This window comes from Sesamum indicum, linkage group LG6 (genome assembly GCF_026168435.1).
Source record: "Sesamum indicum cultivar Baizhima isolate 11 linkage group LG6, ASM2616843v1, whole genome shotgun sequence".
In the NCBI taxonomy this organism is placed as follows: domain Eukaryota; kingdom Viridiplantae; phylum Streptophyta; class Magnoliopsida; order Lamiales; family Pedaliaceae; genus Sesamum; species Sesamum indicum.
In genome coordinates this window covers 18,658,107-18,679,036 of record NC_142662.1, presented here as the reverse complement: position 1 = coordinate 18,679,036, position 20,930 = coordinate 18,658,107, and the positions used below count along the sequence as shown (strand labels likewise).

The window sequence follows — 20,930 nt, the reverse complement described above, 5'->3', positions numbered from 1 at the left end:
ACTCTCATCAATATATGGATATTAATATATTTTAATAGTAATTGTTGATATACTGTAATAGTAATTATTAGTTAATTATACATATTTGATATTAGTAATTTACGTATATTTAATTGTTTATCATTAAAATTAATCTCGCTTCTGTATGATATTTTTCAAGTTATTCGCTGTCGTAACAGCTTTAATAACAATGATCTACATATACTTCAAGAAATTATAACAAATACTTATTCATTCAGGAAATTCAATTAAATTTTTTAATATTAATTGATTCAATATTTTTTTTAGCATTGCATCAATTCATTTAACTATAAAAAATTACAGTAATTTATATAAAATGAGACAAATATTTACATAAAATTATATAAATACCCACACATTCGATGGGATTAAACTTACATTAGAAAAAATATGATTTTCTGCTACGGATAATTACTATAGTCAAAGAAAAAAACCGTGGCAAATACAAAATCAAACACGGCTTCATAATGGCCATTAGCCGTTGTTTTTGTAAGTATGACCAATATATTAGCCATGTTCAAAACCATGGCAAATATTTTGTCCATGGCTAAAATACATGGCGAATATTAATTAATCGTGGTAAAAATTTAAGTTGTTGTTTTAGTTTTGTTTAACGTAGTTAATAGATTTACCATGATTTTTAATCCATTGTCATTTTATATAATGTAAAGAAAACTCAATTTTTTGTACTATTATGACATCGAACTTGCTCATAAGACCACAACCTCGTATCAAACATTAGACTATGACATTATAGATGATTCAGAAAAAAGTATACATTATAAAATTTGAGAACTTTCTTGATTTTTTGTTGGATAAAATAATTTTATTTTTAGAGTTTCTTGAGTTTTTTCCTTTTCCTTTTATTTTCCCCCCAAATAAAATAGAATTAGAGAAAGTAGTTTGCAGATGAATTGTTTGGGTAAAATAGCTAGGGCAGATCTTATCAAAACTCTTCAGTCACTACATTCGCCCGTTTCTCTGTCTAGATTACTTACCCTCTCTCTCTCTCTACGCTAAGGTACGTCGCTACTTGTCTCCTTTCCCCCTTTTCAAAATTTTCCGCTCTATCTCTGTCGCATAAATGTCGTAAGTCGAAGTTGTGATTACGAGCAGACGATGTAGGCGTTTATGTTTTGTAGTTGTGTGTATGTGCGTACGTGGTTCTATTTTATTTATTTCGGTTAGCATTTTCAGTTTTCCTGAGGGTGTATAGTGGCTGGGAGTAGTTTCTGTTTACTGTCTTGTTGTGGGGCTTCCGAGCGGTAATTAATTGTTGTGTGAATGTTACTGAAAATGGGACTTCGCAAATATGGTAATTTTGAGTTTATTCAGTTTGATTTTTTTTCTGCATGTTGAGATTTCTAAGTCGAGGTGGTGAATTGGATGGATGGCAATTAATTTGTTTTTGTTAGTGGGCGGTTACTTCCTTTTTTGGGAATGATATGTTGACTGGGAGAGAGTGAAGCAACATTTTCGAAGAATGAAAAATAATTTTGGCAAAGGCGTGATACACATAGATGAGGCAGCAGACGTATTTTCCAGAATGAGAAAATTTCAGAGTGAGAATGGAAGGAATGAAGTTTTGAGACTGTCGGGGAAATTGAAAAAAATAAAAAGAACTCTGTGGTTGTAAAAGGGTACAAGGAAAAAGATGGTTTAAAGATAGAGGAACAAGATAGGTTTATATTATTGTAAGGAAATTTATCTATAAAATTAGTGGGGAGAAGATGCAAGTGAAGGTATATTTTGGTAAATTTTGAGTTTTATGCGTATCATTTTTGATTAGGTGTTTTCTTGTTTATTATAGGACTTTGAAATTCGTGACTTTTACATCCATAATTTTATGTTTGTTTTAGTTAAATGAATGTGTAATTGCGTGGGAGCAAGGTTGAGCTTACATAAAAGCAACTGAGAGGAAAACAGAATATGTACTTGTGAATATTTTAGATTTCTTTTTGGGAAGTGTTCACTAATTATCACTCTAAGTCTCTGATGATAGCATCTTTAGTCTGTGTATTGAGTCCGTATTCCACAAACAATGTTGGTGCATAATGGCAAGGATGTGTCTCATGAAACATCTCTGTTTTACAATTCTGGAGATATAAAACGCATGAGCATGTGAAGCAAAAGTTGCTATATACCTCTTTATTTGTTTTCAGCTTGGAACATAGTTCCCAACTTGAACAGATTTATGCTTTGTTATCGTGCTAAAACTCGATAGTTTCAACTGCATTTTTTCGCTTGCATTCTGATATTACTGCATTGAAACCTGCTTGCATTATTTCCTAGTCTTATTGGCTCCCTACTTAGTTCCCTGGTAAGGGGTTTTGTGGTAGAAATGGTTACCTACACATTTGCTTGTATGTTCAATTTGTATTTTTTAGGTTTTATTTTCAGTTTTCTTTTACTTGGTTGGTTGGAGTTTGTTGTTCTGAGTAAAACTTTGTAGGTCTCATATGATTTGCCTCTGTTCTGCCTCCGTAGTGTAAGGGCTACCAAGGCACGTGGTCTGACATTGCTAAAGAAATGGCATCTCTAGTTGAGTCATCAGTATCTGAATGCCAAAAAAACATGACGAACGTGCATGATTCAGGTAAAAATGTATCTTTTTCTTTCTCTTCATCAACTTGTGGTCTCAAGTACCGCATTCTAGATGTAATTTATTTTTACACTTTCAAACTCATGAATCATCGGTTTTCCGAGTTTATAGTTATTTGGCAATAAACATAGACTTTCAGAAAAACAAGAAAAGCTTGATCTACTAGCACCGCCTCTTTTACTTCTGGTACAAATATTGTATGCTGTAGTTTCAGTAATTGACTTGTTTCTATAAGTGTTATAGACTGTTTGCTTCAGAGTCCTTATGAGAGGGTCTAGCAGTCATACCAGCAGAGTAAAGTGGGCTAAAAATAAGAAAAAACAGATGCACGTAGCATTGAAGGTTATTAGTTGCTTCATGATCTTAGATCTTTTATTTATTTTCAATAGCAAAGCAGGAGGTTAGTCGAATTAGAAGTTTGAGTCAATACACTTGAAGACATAATTCTGGTCTGCTGTTAAATTGGTGTGGAAAGTCAAGTTAATTGCTTCAAGTTAGTTGTATATGGCCAACTTAAGGTGGTTGGATCTCCATTTCAGACTTTCTTTGTATATAGCTGCTGTTATTCTCCACAATCTATCTACTACATATAAAGTATCAGTTCTTCAGTTCACATTGATCTTCCTGCATATCTGAACTGTTGATTTGTTATTTCGTTTCTCAAAACAACTGCATTTTCCAACTCTAACACATTGCATTAAGAAGTCCAAAACTTAATCTTGTTTCTGAGTTCTTGCTTGGAATGTGGTGCTTTCTACATGTAATTGTTAACTGGGATTTAAAATGAATTCGTCCTTCCCTGTTTAGTTTATAATGGGATGAATAAACAATTCTTTTCTTTTATTTTCTCTTTTGTGGGAGTTGCAAGGACATGATTTTGTTGTGATTAACATGTTCAATTTAGTTTTTATTCATAATTCATGAGTTATTAGATGGCCTTTCTAAATAAAATATCTGGAATACTTTGTAGTGAGTCCAAGGGATAGATCAAATGAGGAAACATGTCGATCAGGGGCAGACGAGCAAGTGCATTCTTGTGACCGGGTGGGAACGTCAAGTGAAATGAAGAAGGATAAATTGAATAACACAAGATATTTTATTATCAAGAGCTTGAATCACCAAAATATCCAATTGTCAATAAAGAAGGGAATTTGGGCAACTCAAGTAATGAATGAGCCCATTCTTGAAGAAGCCTTTCAAGTAACATTTCTTCTTTGCTTATTCATGTAATATGATTATTAGCGACTTTGTGGACCTTAATGTATTGTTATGGGCATGGGCTAGATGACTATGCTACCGTCTAGACTCTAGAGTGCTAGAGTGATTTCCACCTAAAAATTGGCAAGAAAATGAACACACAGATAACACGACTTAAGTTATTATGCAGAATTCTGGCAAGGTAATTCTTATCTTTAGCGTCAACATGAGTGGATTCTTTCAAGGATATGCTCAAATGATGTCTTCCGTTAGTTGGAGAAGGGACAACATTTGGAGTCAAGGAAGTGGGAAAAATAATCCTTGGGGACGCAGTTTTAAAGTGAAATGGCTACGCCTGCATGACTTGCCTTTTCAGAGGACTCTTCATCTAAAAAATCCATGGAACGACTTCAAACCTGTCAAAATCAGTAGAGACTGTCAGGTATTTGCTATCCCATTGAAGAGCTTCTGATGTATGGTTATTAGTACGTAAAAGTATGACCAGGTATTTATTTGCCAGGAATTGCCGGCGGATATTGGTGAGGCTCTTTGTGAGCTTCTTGATGAAGGGAATGATATGCACCTTAACTTGAAAACGTATTTTTCAATCATTTATCAATATGTAATGTGTTCTTCTGCATATTAATTAGTTTTCTTCTCTTTTCTCATTTTTATTGTACAAATTATTGGATGAAGGGATGAAATCTCTGGGGATGATTTTTCAGCAAGAAAACCTTATATAGAGCCATTCCATTCTGTACAAGATGAGGATTTTAATGTGCCTCCAATGCATATGACACCTGTGCTTTATCCATCTTTACTGTATCAACATCAAGCTGAAGCAAGTAGATTTCAGTTCCCTCACCAGAGAGCAGGCCTAATGTTTAATAATTCCTCAAATGTCCCTGGGGCATCAAAAGTAAAACAGTCAAGACATTGTCTAGTAGATGGAAGCTCAGCTAACAGGACTGATAATTCTTCTCGAACTAATAATTGGGGCATGTCAGCGGAGGCTAGCCCCCTTATTGGCACTTTCACAGACGATGACATACTGGAAATGGTATTGGTGTCTCATTTTAAGCTCTATAGTGAAATACCATTTTGATGCATTAGACATTGACGCATTGTATTTGTCATTTGGGAATTACTTCAAAACTTAAGTTTTATATATGGTGAAGTAAGTAGAAGTTTGCAAATTAAATGTTATTGTTTCCTTTGGGTCATGTGTTGATTGGTCTGCTGCAGATCTTGCTCTTAACTTGCAAAATGTTCTGTGCTTTTTATCGCCCCCCCCCCCCCCAATGTTCACTACCAGAATATCTATTTGTCAAAATATCTTTTTATTTTAGCAGTTGGTCCTTGTTTCATTCTCTATAGAACTACTTTCGCTACCACAGCATGCTCTCCTATTGTTTTGCCGAATGGCAATGGTTTTGAGTTGACACTCGACCACGTTGGGGGTTTTGACCAAATTTATTATTATATTTCTGTGGTAAATACACTTAAAATGCTTGTAGTATGCCTATAATCACATTCATCCCTTGAAGTATATAGTAGGTAACAAAAACTCTCTTGAAGAAAAGATGTGACATTGACCTAAACAGAAAATACACCCCCTGAGATGTGTGCTATCACATTCACTCCCTTGCAAGCTGATCTGAGTGGTCTTTTTGAAGTTATATCTAAAAATAGATATCATTTAAAATTTGTGATTTTTGTAATTAATATAGAAATGTAGAGAAACTCCATAAGCTGACGTCATATTTTCATATGATTTTTGAAAACTTCACATAACATGTGTTTTAAATTGTAATATATCCACAACTTTCTGTATAATTTTTCTAGAAAAATAGGTTGGTTGGTTGTAAATTTTGAGCACTTATAGCATAAATATAAAAATGTGTATATTTTTATATGTAAAGGCAATTGTATATCATAGTGCCATAGGCATTATTTCATATATATTGTACTTATATTATTTTGTGTATATCAATACTTAAAGTAATTATATATGCTGGTCAAGTGATCTGTAACCTTTATATTATTTTTTTAATAATTGTGCAGAACTATTTCGAACTTACATAGGTGCCTAAAAACATATGGAAACCTGAATATATGATTATTCTATAAGAATATTCCAGATTTTTGTAAATAACTTAAGTATGGTATATTTTAAATAAATATTCATGTAAATAATATAATACGTAATTTTTATATAACATAAAATTTTATTTGTAGTTTATACCATATATTACACATTATCTACTTTTCTTGCATGAACAAATTTACTCTGTAAAAATAGTTGCATAGATTTTGTTTCCTTACATATTTCCATGTTATATGATTCATAAAAGAACTATAAGTTTTAAGTGTTACTTTCAAAAAAAATTTAAAAGAAAATTCAAATTCACTATAGGTTGTTTTTAGAGGGTGTTTCCATGGAACATACTTTGAGTCATAAAGAGGAGGGTGCTTTGGTCTTACAAATTTTGGTCAATCACAATGCATTTCTTCAGAGTCTTTTTTGAACCTTTTAAACCTCATTGGGGTGAATAGGACTTTGATGTGTAAACTATATTTAACCCTATTCTTGTCCTTTTATTCTCATTTTTATGTCCTGAAACTGATAAGCTAGAGAGAGAGAACATCTTCCCTTGCTGCCCGCTAAATATTTAGGAAGTCGACAAAATGCTGATAATGTAAAAGAGGGATTATGGTTCCCAGTAGTGCTTGTTTGTTTTCTTCTTAACCCAATCACATGGATGACCACTTTTGTAGGACATATTGTAATATTTATGTAGCTCCATGAAACTTTATCCATCATTGCATTTGATATTTAAGAAGAGATACATATGATATTGTACCATGTGCGCCCATGTGTCTAATGCATAGTAACATGAAGTTGAGTGATACCTCCTTGTTGATCAGTCCCAGTTCAGAAAATGGCTTTATTTCAGTAAGATATTTGAGAACAGGAGATAATTCTCAATGGTTTGTGCTATGAAGAAATCATGCATTGGTATGGTCTTGATGTTATGCTTTATTGTCTTCATATATGGTTTGCAATAATTGTAGTGTCTACGCATGGTTTTTCCAAATATATCTTTTCATGGATTATTAGAAAATAAAGTGAAAACTTTCAAGTAAAATACAAATGTGTCTGGTTTTATAATTGTTTCAACTAGAATAGACTTGAAAAGACTTAATCAACCTCATCAGGTCAAGCAATGTTCCTTAGGATACTTGGCAAACAAGAGCAAATTGATGATGGTTGACATGATTTGTGGCATATTAATGTCCATGTTAATTTCTGAGTGCAGTAAGAAAGATATATTACCGAGCATGCAAATTGAATGGTTTTTTCAACCTTTTTTCAGTTAAGGTGGAATTTTTTTTTTTGATCGATAGTTTATCACTTTTGTTATGTCATTGTGTGCCAGGTATTATTCTTTTCCTGATGAGTAACTCTTTAGCTGTGTATGGCCAAATCTAGGACCCCATTTATGCTTCAATCAGCGATTATCACCATGTATATTAATTATTTGCAGAATGATATTTACAACTATATTTTCTAGTATATTGAATATTGACTCAAGCACTACCATTTAGTTGACATGTCAAAGTGTTGTGCATATTTTGCTCAGTCAAATGTAAGAATTCCAATCCTCAAGTTCCTTAACTGATTCTCTTAGAGAAATGACGATGTTTGACCAAAGTGGTAACAGAAGCTAAGCATTTTGAAATAGGACTGTTATTTTTTATGATCAATTGGGTAGTTATCATTCTTATGGATTCTTGTGTAATTTGATTGATACTCGAATTAAAGTTGTTTATTTGAACTTTCCCTTTATAACGAATGTTGAACCTATACAGAAGCATCCAATGATGTGGATTGCTGCATATGATGGTGCAAATAGGAAACTCAGTTCATTAATCTTTTCCTCAGAACTGGCACAATGATTTTTTCTTATCCTCTGATCTATTTCTGAAGTTTGAGAATGTAGCAGTTCTTTGAAATCTTCATAAACCTGTCAATGAAACTTATGCTACTTGCTTCTAATTTGTGTGGTATCCTTATTTGAGAGATGTCTACTTTGATTTATTTTATATATCTAATTTTTGTCCTTGAGTTGATCATTATACCCTGCATTAAGGATTTTGGATGAAAGTTCTCCTGCTGATGATTGCATCTTCATTTCATGATGCAGACATATGAAGAATACCTGGAAGCTCATACTCGAGGCAGCAGAAGATTACACCACTCTGTTAGTATTACTATTTAGTACTGTTACTATCATGTAAATTGTTGGTTTTATGCACTAAACAACTGTGGAACATATGCTACCATTTAAAAGTTTGGTATTGCATAATCTTGAATTTATCCTTCTCATCTGGGAACCAGGATATATTGTGTTCTCTAGCTTTTGATGACATATATAGTTCCTTTATAGGAATCTGTTTCTGGAAGTGGTTGTTTTTAGGATCTCTTTTCCTCAAGTTCATTGCACTTTGTTCAAATTATTTGTGGGATTTTGAATACATGAGCCTTGATCTTGTTGCATGTCCACTAGTAAAGTGCCTCTATAGTTGATAATGTGGAATCAAAGGTTGGAACTAGCAATGTAGTGAAACAAAGATTAGAAGCTGGTAACATAGGTTGTTTCTCACTGAACACTATGTGTTGAACCTAAGATGGCCTCAAGATCTGCATTATAGCTTATTTAAGTGCTTTCAGTATTGAAACTATCCTCTCTTATATGGAATAGGAGCCATTCTTTTAGCTGGAGTTCGGGTGAAACTCAATCGAGATATAGAAATCTTGCGAACTGTGTCATACGGGTATTCAGGAGCAGAACTATTAAGGCTCTTAAGTGTCATTGCGATCCGAGGAAAGATTTGCAAAAAATGGTTTTTTGGCATTTTCAGAAATATATATCTTGTTTCCATACATAATGTTAGAATTTTTTTTTTTTTTTTTTTGTAACGATTCTCTTGCAAATTAGTAGGATGAACCATGCTCAATAGTCTGATAGTTGTCCTTAATAGAGCTAAAGGTCATTAACCTTTAATTTAAAAATTATACATGTACTTTTCCCCATCTGCATACAGTATAAACAACAATAGATTTAAGAAGTGAGGCACACATTAGTTCATGGTTGTGTGAGAATACCACAAGTAAATAGATGGCTGATTGGCATGACTGTTGCAGTCTGATGGATGCCATAGCCTACAATTTCTTAACAAATTTAGGAATGACCCTTTCTTCAAGGGATGTAATGGCTTGGGTACAAAATAGTACTTCTACTGTCACTGGATATTTCCAACTGACTTTCTGAAGGCCAATATTTAGTTAATATGGATATATTGCATTAATGCCATACTCAAAATCTTATTTCGGGAGATTTATGTTCGAGCTGACTAAGTTACTTGAGATTGATGCTTCTCAGGCTGCTGGGCGGTCCACGAGCTTGCAGAAGTCTTCATCTAGTAAAGAACGTTCTGATGATTCGTAAGTAAAATCACATTCCGTCTGTCACACACATATAATCTGATGAATGAAGGAGAAGGCGTATAACTTAATGATTGTATTCAACAGGCATTCAGCCAGCAGTTCAAAGAAAAGGACTTACCGCCAGTCACTTGAATGAATGAATGCTTCTCCATCCAAATGGAAGGGCTTTCATAAATTTGTTGATGAAGTTTGTATTGTATCATGAGCTGGTGTGGTTTCATTTCTCCACCAAGCGGCAGCTTAGAACTTCTTAACTGTTGAACACTTTTGAGCCCTGAAACTTGGAGTTGATGCTTAATTCTTGTATTCTTGTTGTACGTGTAGTATACTTCATGACATGTACCCATTAGTTTCCTCATTGTGGGTGGCTATGAACTTGTACATAAGGACATGTACATCTCCTTATCTGCTTTAACTTGCTCATCCACTTATTGTACAGGAAAAACATGTTGATGGTTTCCAAGAAACCACTGTATTGTTTATGTCTGTTGAAGGCCATGGCGTTTATGCGATGAAATTCTGGTCCAGATTCCCAGTTAATATCTGCAGAGTGCAGTCCTCTTAATCAAGTTTTGTAGGATAGTCTGAGTTGGTTCTCTTTTCGCATTTGTTTTAGAAGTTAAACACTTGGGATAACGCTTTGGGTTAATTGGTAAGGACAAAGCCATTTTCAATAGATGGTTGTGGTTTCGAGTCCTTTTTTATCGATGTGAGGCTGTATTGGTGGGTAGTCTAAGGACCCTTGTAAGCAAATTTTTGTGACTAAAAGTTATGAATATATAATAATAAATTTTATTTGTCCTGTATGATAAAATATTCAGTTAATAAGATCAATATTTTTCCTAAATATTTCCTGGGGCATTTTTGCTTCTTTATACGAATAAGTTACAAAATCTTATTATTAATTATTTGAAAAGTTCACATACTCAAAATATTGACTTTTATTTCAGTTTTCATCAAATATTAAAGAATGCATCCGTTCTCCATTTTCCATGTATGTGTTTGTGCCACAATGTATTTCATAGGCACAAACATGCCAATCTCATTTGTGCATCAAATGTAGATAATTCACTTCACGTGTGTATTTTATTACATATTTCATATATCTTGCATGTATATGTAATGCTGTAAAAATATCAACTTTGTGATATAAAATACAAACTGTTTGTTAACTACCCCAGTTAAAAATAAAAACTACAGCTGATTCAAGTTATAAGATTAAATCTCATAATAAAGATTATCACCAAAACCCCACAATTTGGAGATGTACATTCTGAGAGGGAAGACGTTAGGTAGGTTTTATGCAGGTCGTGTATATGTTAAATGTAATAAAAATGCAATGAAATTTGAATCAGTTCTATGCATGCCATGTGTATGTTAAATGTAATAAAAGATGAAATGAAGTTTAAATTAAAACATCTAATCCGCATCAAAGGCGGGTTCGGGGATAAGTCGTTGAGACTATTCTTTTGGAACTCACACATTTATCACCAAGATTATTTCGCTATTCTTTTTAATCGTTACTTATATATTATTGACGAGTGATTGTTTTATACCACACAAAATGTTTTATTATAGGTTACTTAAATAATTTCATCGTGTGCAGGATAACTTTATTTTTGTATAGCACAAAAAGAATTCTTGTACTTTTGTACACAATTTACTTGTGTTTTGCAATTCCTACAACAATTGATCCCTTGATTTAACTTTTAGCATTTCCAATAGTTGCCCCGATCCAATTCATTTCTTAATTTCCCTGAGGACAAGCAGACAAATACATCCACAAACCTTCAACTCAAGCTCCAACAAAGCAGGCCACTTTTGTCCAAATCTACTGTTTCAAGAAGATATATTTCATGCCAGCTTCTAACTTCATGACCTGCAGAAGCATACTATAAACTCTCCCCATTGATGTTTCTGCTGTATCACACATTGCTAGTTAAACATAGCTTGCATCTTACTTCTCTTAGTCACTTGCATTCTGAGTTTCTACCCTTCCATTGCTGCTGAAACATACGACCAAAACAGCTTAGAAACGTACATTGTACATGTGCATGTGCCTGAATCTTCTCAAGTCTTAGCAGAGTCAGGAGACATGGAGTCCTGGTACAATTCTTTTCTGCCAAAACCCACTGCAAACTCTGCTGATTATTCGTTGCGAATGATTCATTCGTACCGCAATGTGATCACGGGATTTGCAGCAAGATTGTCTCCGTTAGAAGTGAGCCAAATGGAGAAGAAGGATGGATTTGTCTCCGCAAGGCCTCAAAAGACTTACACTTTGCACACCACTCATGCTCCCAGTTTCTTGGGCCTTCATGAAAATGTCGGAGCTTGGCAGATTTCAAATTATGGGAAGGGTGTGATTGTAGGAGTTATAGACACCGGTATCAGTCCAGGCCACCTGTCGTTCAGTGATGAAGGCATGCCCCCTCCGCCTGCTAAGTGGAAAGGGAAATGCGAGTTAAATGGGACAATGTGCAATAACAAGCTCATCGGTGCCAGGAATTTTGTGAGCCATCTGTCTGGATTGCCTCCTATTGATCAAGAAGGGCATGGCACTCTCACTGCTAGCACGGCTGCTGGGAACTTTGTGTCGGGTGCCAACGTTCTTGGTAATGCTAATGGCACGGCAGCTGGAATGGCCCCGCTTGCCCATTTAGCTGTTTATAAAGCCTGTTCTTTGGATGTTTGTGGTGAAAGTGACATATTGGCGGCAATGGATGCTGCTGTGGAAGATGGTGTGGATGTGATATCTGCTTCGCTCGGTAGGGGCCCTATAAATTTCTCGGAAGACAGTGTTGCTATAGCTGCGTTTGGTGCAATTCAGAGGGGGATTTTCGTGAGCTGCTCAGCGGATAATGGCGGTCCAAATAGCTCTACGCTGGCTAACGAGTTCCCGTGGGTGCTAACAGTTGGTGCTAGCACTATTGATAGAAGCATAAGGGCAATAGCTGTTTTAGGGAATGGTGATGAGTTTGATGGAGAATCTCTTTTCCAGCCTAAAGATTTCCAGCCAACATTGTTGCCTTTGGTTGACCCTTCTGCGGGAGGTAATGAAACGGTGGCCTATTGTATGCCTGGATCCTTGAACGACACGGATGTCAAGGGAAAGGTGGTGCTATGTGTTGGAGGCGGAGGGGTTTCACGCATTGTCAAAGGTCAAACGGTGAAGGATGCTGGTGGTGCCGCCATGATTGTATCCAATGATGCGGTGACAGCCTACGACATTAAACCCGACGCACACGTCCTTCCAGCAGCACATGTGAGTTATGCTGCTGGGCAAAATATCAAAGCCTACATAAATTCAACATCTACACCAACAGCAACCATTATATTCAAAGGGACAGTAATTGGCACAAAAAGTGCTCCAATGGTTGCATCTTTCTCCTCGAGAGGACCAAGTTTGTCGAGTCCCGGCATCTTGAAGCCCGACATCATCGGCCCTGGTGTGAGCATTCTTGCTGCACGTTACATGTCCATGGATAACACAACAAACGACAGCACAAATGCAAATTTCAGTATGGTCTCCGGCACCTCTATTTCTTGCCCTCACCTTAGTGGCATTGCTGCCTTGGTCAAAAGCGCACATCCTGATTGGTCCCCTGCCGCAATAAAGTCTGCTCTTATGACTTCTGCTACTCAAGCCAACCTCAACGGCAGCCTCATTGCCGATGAGAGGCTCCTCCCAGCCGACGTTTTCACTGTTGGTGCAGGCCATGTCAATCCACCAAAGGCAATTGATCCAGGCCTTGTCTACGATATCAGCCCTGAAGATTACATCTCATATTTGTGTGGTTTAGGCTACACGGAAAAGGAGATAACAATCATCACAAAGCGCATAATCAGCTGTCGTGGCAGGGGTATACCGGAGGCTCAACTGAACTACCCCTCCTTTTCTATCCAACTCGGAAGGAATGGTTCCACGTACACGCGGACAGCGACAAATGTAGGGGCAGCAGAGTCGACTTATTATCTCAAAATAGAAAGCATTCCAGGTGTTGACATAGTTGTCAAGCCCAGAGTGCTTAGTTTCACTGAAGTGAATCAGAAAATGACATACCAGATTTTCTTTAGCAGATCAGCCGCTCCTGTTAATGCTACTTATGTGCAGGGATCAATTGCATGGATTTCTCCAAAGCACATTGTTAGAAGCTCGATATCTGTTAAGTTCATATGAGGAAGAAATGGAAGAGGATCAACAAGTGAACTTTCATTTAGCATGGCATTTGCAATACCCTCATCATATAAATCACCGTTTCTTATGTTGTTCACCTCTTTGGTTTAAGTATCTCAAAATGGGTTTTGTTGATGTCAAGGATAGTTCATAAGCTTATTGTTGGATAAGCTTTGTTGGTGTATGAAATCTTTACATGTATACCTTGCCTGATTTTCATCACACGAAATAGATGACATAATCTTTGTAATATGCCACATGCGTATTAAACGGAACTGAAGATACAAAACTTTGAGAAAAATGCATTTTTGATCCTAAATTATTTTTGCAATTTTGTCCTGTAATATTTATTTTTTTTTGGCAATTTATCATTTTTCAACCAATTTGCCCAAAAATTGCATGTGTTTTGCACAGACCTAATTAATTTGTAATTTTAATCTTGTGACTTAGAGGTGTTAATATTTTTAGTCCAGCACAAATTAATTTACAGCATTAAAGTTACAATTTAATTGAATCATGTGCAAGTGAATACAAATTTTCGGTCAAATTGGCAGGAAAAGAAATAAAATTGTCAAAAATTTAAAAATACATAACTGAATTGCGAAAATCAATTCTTCCAGAACCAAAAATATCACCCATAAATTAAAGGACTAAAATTATAATTTTTCATCAAAATATTACATACTTTGACTAGTAGAATATTATAAGAAACTTTGTGGGAGGGGCAAAATTGAAAAGTTACTAATACATAGTTTTTCTTCTTACCTTGACCTCCTTTCATTCCAAATCCTAATATGGTAGAGAAGTGTTTGTAAACATTGTATTTTTCGAGGAACTAGCTGTATAATTTTGATTGTTCAAGGGACTAAAAGAAGTCCAAGTAAACACTATTTGAGTAAGGCTGTCTGAATTTACAATCTTTCTTCAAAGTCAATTTCCATGTGAAAAATTCAGAACCCCAATCAAAATCAAGGTAATCATTTATCAGTCCGATGGTCTAGAATTATTTCACAAACATTAACACAAGTACAGCAAAAAAAACATGAAATCGAGATCTGAACAGAACAAGAATTATTTTACTGAATGTACACAAAAACCAGATGAGTAAATCAGCAGCAAATCACTAAACAATGAACATCCCAGGTTATATATCTATACTAATCACCGTTAACAACATCAAACAATTCATGAACAGTTTGTTAAACAGAAGGCATATTTTCGTAGAAAGATTCTTCCAGGTTCTTCAATCATCGGAGTATAACGGCAATAGGACTCCTGACAGAGCGCTTGGAAGAATTCCACTTCAGGTAACCTTGAACAAAACCAATGCTGGTGGTGGAGTTTAGTCGGCTGAATGTCACCTGATATTGCAGTTTCTGGTTAACCTCCAAGAAATCGAGCTTTGTGGGCTCAACAAGTACATCAATTCCAGGGGGTGGGACGATCTCGACAACGTAAGATGAATTTGGCTCGCCAACATTTGTTACTGTCCTGGTATATGTCTGAACAGTTGGTTGAAACACACCAAAAGTGAGAGCAAATGAAGGGTAGTTGAGCTGAGTTTCCGGTATCCTTGATTCGGCCGAGCAATTCACTCTGCGTTGCAAAATTGAGCCTACTTCTCGGTTCGTGTAGTTCAGACCACACAGATAAGGAATGTAATCTTCCGCTTGGAGGTCGTAAATGAGTCCTGGATCGTTTGCTCTTGATGGGTTCACATGGCCTGAACCAGTGGCGAATACGTTGGCGGGAAGGAACCTTTCATCCTCGATCGGGTTCTGGGCCAGATTCACGACGTCGGCTGTGGTCATGATTGCCGATTTGATGGCAGCCGGAGACCAATCAGGGTGCGAGCTTTTGAGCAGTGCTGCAATTCCACTGAGATGTGGGCATGACATGGATGTACCGGAGATGATGTTGAATGTAGCATTTGTGTTTGTGTTGTTCTCAACTGAGACAGGCCATGCTGCAAGAATGTTCACTCCAGGGCCTAAAATGTCGGGTTTCAGGATGTTGCGGCTCACCCAATTGGGACCTCTGGAGGAAAATGCTGCCACGACAGGCGCACGATCATCGCCAATGATAGTTCCTCTGAACACAATTGTGGCCGTGGGTGTGGATGTTGAGTTTATATAAGCCTTGATCTTTAATCCATCGGCATAACTAACATGCGTGGCGGGAAGGACATGAGATTCCGAAAGAGTAAGGTTCGCAAACCTTGCAGGATTTACCAGAATCATGGCGGCACCACCAGCTTCCTTCACCGCTATTCCTTTTGAAATTCTTGTTGTAATACCTACTTCACACACTACTATCTTCCCTCGTAAGTCGGTTCCGTTCAATGATTCTGCGGTGCAAAACTGGATATCAGGATCACTAGTATTGAGCATACCAGCATAAACAAGGGGCAATAGTGTTGGTGGGAAATCCATTGGTTGAAAGGTTGACTCGCCATCGAACGTTTGGTTGTCTCCAAGAAGGGCAGTTGCTCTTATTTTCCTGTCAATAGTACTAGCACCAACTGTGAGGATCCAGGGCGCTTCGTTCGACAACGAGAAGTTATATGGACCAGCGTTCCCTGCTGAGCAGCTCACCAGGATGCCCTGCTCCATTGCGCTGTATGCGCCTAACGCAATGCTATCGTCATATAAACTATTTGCAAATCCACCAAGTGATAGAGAAAGTACATCGACCCCATCATCAATAGCCGTGTCCATTGCAGCAAGTATATCGCTTTCAGAACAGAAAAGGGAGCATACTTTGTAAATAGCCAGATGAGCAAGTGGGGCAATGCCAACTGCCGTGCCGTTAGCATTGCCAAACACATTTGCACCTCTCACAAAGTTCCCAGCGGCAGTGCTGGCCGTGTGAGTGCCATGGCCATCATCATCTAGTGGGCTATCATCGAAAGAATTGAAGTATCTAGCTCCAATGATCTTGTTGTTGCACTTTGTTGTGAGATTGAAATCGCACTTTCCCTTCCATTTAGCCGGTGGAGGAGGCATTCCTTCGTCGCTAAACGAAGGGTGATCAGGAAAAATCCCGGTATCCAAGACTCCAATAATCACACCTTTACCATAATTCGACTCATTCCAAAATCCCATGTTCTGGTTTAGCCCCAAGAAGTTAGGGGAATGGGTCGTGTGCAACGACAATTTCCGCTCAGGACGTGCTGATATGAACCCTGGCATGTCCTCCATGGCTTTCACCTCATCTGCTGATAATCTTGCAGCGAAACCTTTGAACACATTACGATACGAGTAGATCCTCCGGTTCCGCTCGCCTGAGGCTACCGTGATTGTTGACAAGAATGTGTTGTACCAGCTATCTAAATCGTCTAGCCGATTCAGAACTCCATCAGGTCCATCAACATGCACTATATATGTTTCCAAAGGGCTTCCATCACTTGCAAATGTTTGGAAAAGATGGAAATTAAGCATGCAAATGAAGGTGAGAAAGGGCATGAAACCCATTTTCAGCAAACAACAAACCTATTTTTTCTCTCAAAGTACAAATGTTTTAGAACTGTACTGGATTCTTCTGATGGATTAATGTTAATCAGTTCTGGTTTCTTGAACTGTTTATATAAATCCTTCCACCTTCTGTTGTAATAACTTGGTCATGATTATCAACTTGGTGTGCAAGATTTAGGGCAAAATGCTTTTTTAGTCCCACAAAAAAAGTAAAATTTGTTTTGGTACCACGATTATGGCAGTTGTCACTTTTAGTTCCATAAAACTCACAATCACACATTTTTAGTTCTAAAAAGTCATGTGTGTTGTAGTTTTGGACTAAAAAGACGTGATTTCAGGGCTAAAAAATAGCAAAATTACATTTTTTATAACTAAAAGACGTAATTTTGAGATTTATGGGACTAAAAGTGTCACATGCCATAGTTGTGGTACTAAAAAAAATTTTGCCCTTTTTTTATGGGATTGAAAAAATATTTTGCCCCCTAGACTTACTAAACAAAATTGATTTGGTCGGAACGCGGGAAATTATACTTATTATTTTCCTACTCATTCATTCATTGCCATAATCACATAATTATTTTGATCAAGAAATGTTAACAAAACAAAAGTCCACACTTTTCTAAAAAAGCTGGATCAATATGCAATTTTTTAAAACATTTAAGCCGGCAAGTTATGACCATCTCAAGGAAAAATTATGGACATAGTCTCATTTCCAGTTGCAGAATATTAAGAATTAATGATAGAACATGGAGATTTACAACTAAAATCATATGATGATTCTTGAGGAATTTGTCAATCACATGTTCCGAGTCAAATTAGAATTAATAGGTTGATCTTGCCAAGGATGAAGAACTAGTTTTCGACATTATTATATGATGAGTTCCAGTCATAAGTTTATTTGATTTAAACTGTGTACAATTTTAAACATAGAAAGAAGTAAACGGCAGAGCTGTAATGAGGAGCAAGTGACATCTGCTACACATACACAATGTCCTACTAAAAGAGTCTTTCTTGTTGGAATCTTGCAGTGGATTCAGACCCAATGTATATGTGGTGTTTGCAAGAATTTTAGTTTTTTGAAAAGTGAAAAATCTTACAGAAGGTTGTACACTTTTGATATGGAAAAACTGTAATTTTAATCTTGTAAGAAAGAGAATGATAATTTTGATTATGATGGAATCAATTTTAGTAATTTGGTCTTGCAGCTAAAAAAAAAATAGCATTTGAGTTTTGGCTAAAAAGTCATAAATTAGCTGAAAAAGTGAATGTGTTGTGTACGTAACAAGTTGAATTAGGGATCTTCGATTAGAATTATCCTTAAATTGTAATTTTTTTATAGGTAAATTACAATAAGCTCCTTAAAATTCAATATAATTACGAATACCCTCTCGCTCGTTGTTTTGAAAATTACAAAAATACTCACTTGATGTTTGATCAAATTGTGTAATTCTTTGATGGAGATTTGAAATTGTCAACTTTACCCAATATATACTGCATTTAACCGCAAAAATATACTTTTTCACCCAGAAGTGGAAGTTTGGGAAAGCTATTTTTCGGATTTCAACTTATTTTTGCTTAATCTTGAACAAAAACTGTTTGTCTTTTCAATCATACACGATCATGCTTGTAGTGTTGTTTTTTGATCGATAAGGAACAACATAGCAACTATTTTACCTTTTTCTTCCAGGAACAATCCGATGATTTGAACTCAAAAACTTTTTATAAGAACTCTTATTTTCGAACATGTGTAAGCAACTATGTTTATCTCCAGTCAGCACAGGTACCCGCAAGGACTGGGTCCGAACAGTTGACATTATACTGTATGAGTTGTGATATTGGTACTTGATTTTAGGATGCCTCCATTACGAACCTTTTGGCGTTTGAAGCAGTTTCTGACTTAAAAATGTATGTCTGATTTGATATTTTCAGTTCTGGATAAGGCAAGAATATATCAGGTTGCTTCTTTGATAATTTTAAGGCTTAGTTTATACATGTTATTAAATTGACTTTCATGCCACTTATTTTTTGCTAGAATTTTTGTCTTTGGGTAGCATTACTTTTGATCTTGCATCTTGTAATTAATTTGTACAATTTTAGTCTTTTTTATTTTGCGAGTTCATCCTTCTTACCAGTAGAGGTGAACTCCGCAAAATAAAAGAGCGAAATTGAGAAAATTAAAAAGATAAAAACCAAAAATACTATCCGAAAAAGTTAAATGAAGAAATACCAAATACTTTAAGCCACGGAATAAAAATGCATTTAAGACTTACTCTTGTTTTTTCCCCCTTGAAGAATGAATTGTTCCAAACTGATCCGAGTATTTTATTCAACTATAATAATCTAATTTAATTATTCAAACGAGTTTTAGCAGAACTCAATTAAAAATGAAAGCATATTTCAAATAGAATTTTCTATAAAAAATAAAACTATATTATCTACTAATAATATTTATCTGCCTTTGATTAGTCAATTCAAACAAGAAAAATCACTCAATACTTTCTTTGCATTTTTTATTCCTTCGGATATTATAAATTATATTTATTTGTATCTATATAATTATGAGTCACATATTTTATTGTTGGAACTGTTTTATTCTGGACTGATGGTATCTGATCTTTAGGTATGAAATTTTTATATGACTTAAGCAGAATTTTAATACGTAGGTTTGCTTGTCAGTTAAGTCAATCAAGTATAACATGACATAATAATAATAATAATAATGTATGACATGACCTCACAACTGATTCTAATGCTAGTTATAAAAGACATATGGAAAATCTTTTGTATAATAGAAAGATATAATAATTACAATACACTGCCACAAATATAACGTTTAACTATGGTAAGATGACATAAATAATAAGAAATAGTCGTAATAAATAATTATTGATTACGGCCGTATAACAATTATTAGTTGTAGTTTTTATGAGGGTAGCTAAAACATCATGGTTTTTGTTTTTACCATGACTTTTAGCTGTACCAATAATTTTTTTTATTTTAAAAAAACTAACTTTTTGCTTCGATTTTATTTACTCGTGGTTAATATATAGTAGCTATTTACTATTTCTTTTAGCCATAACCATCGATATTGTAGCACTAGAAAAAAAATTACTATTAGCTACAATATTAGTGGCTATGGCTAAAAATCATGGTAAAGCGGCTAAGAGCCATAGTCAAAATATTTGTCATAGTTTTTAACTATGGTAAATATTTTAGTCACCCTCACAAAAATCATGATTGCCGTGATCAATAATTATTTATTACGGCTATTTGTTATTAACCATGATAATTAATATTATAATTCTTCTTGCGTAGTCAATAATAATATTTTTTTTGTAGTGATATGATTACATAATTTTATTTTATTTGTTAATTTTGATGTATTTTCCAATGTTTTGGATTTGTTGTAGTAAAGCTCTGGAACAATAACAGTATTTTTCAATTTGTTCTTTAACATGCATAGTTTCACTAAAATAACACAAAGAAATTTATTGTGATAGAATTTTTTTTTTGGGTTTACCAAAATTCATCTTATAATAATATTATTTTCAAGGATAATTGTGTAAAAACAATTCTTATGAACACATACTAATTACTTTTTTGATTTATTATTTATTCTCATTAATTATTTTTCACATTATTCATTGTACTTATTTACTCATATTAATCTTTTTATATATTATATTCATAAAAAAGTACACCTAATGAATTAAAAATTCTCTTATGATATGATCCGAAATGAGTAAAAAAAGTTATAAAAATTAAAAAGATTTAATACATTAAGAAATTATTTATGTAAATTTAAATAACAATTAGTTAGATCTATTTGATCTGGTGACGCCATCGCCCATAACGGAGGAGGGTGTATTGCCGCGCGCCCTAATGTGCGGGGTGGTGAAGTCACCGGCGCCATCCATTGCAACAAAACTTGATTTTTTTTTTAATTTA

General features: G+C 35.2%; 1 protein-coding gene and 2 pseudogenes across 4 annotated transcripts; 2 read left to right on the top strand and 1 right to left on the bottom strand.

Moving 5' to 3' along the window:
• The first annotated feature begins 888 nt into the window (after positions 1 to 888).
• Positions 889 to 9,849, top strand: LOC105164168 (YTH family protein). 4 transcript variants are annotated; one of them, XM_088881757.1, is made up of 9 exons: positions 889 to 1,042; positions 2,509 to 2,617; positions 3,594 to 3,823; positions 4,011 to 4,262; positions 4,341 to 4,417; positions 4,517 to 4,880; positions 8,029 to 8,085; positions 9,268 to 9,329; positions 9,417 to 9,849. In XM_088881757.1, the coding sequence occupies exons 2-9, from the start codon at positions 2,551 to 2,553 to the stop codon at positions 9,466 to 9,468; spliced, it is 1,161 nt and encodes a 386-aa protein (XP_088737883.1). In that variant the 5' UTR covers positions 889 to 1,042; positions 2,509 to 2,550; the 3' UTR covers positions 9,469 to 9,849. The 4 variants fall into 4 exon arrangements, with proteins under 4 accessions (XP_088737883.1, XP_011081070.1, XP_011081069.1 ...); XM_011082768.3 differs by having other exon boundaries at positions 916 to 1,042; positions 2,474 to 2,617; XM_011082767.3 differs by lacking the exon at positions 889 to 1,042 and adding an exon at positions 1,088 to 1,110.
• A 1,698-nt stretch (positions 9,850 to 11,547) lies between these two features.
• On the top strand, positions 11,548 to 13,512 carry LOC105164170 (subtilisin-like protease pseudogene; annotated as a pseudogene).
• A 1,053-nt stretch (positions 13,513 to 14,565) lies between these two features.
• Positions 14,566 to 17,080, bottom strand: LOC110012133 (subtilisin-like protease pseudogene; annotated as a pseudogene).
• Positions 17,081 to 20,930: the final 3,850 nt, after the last annotated feature.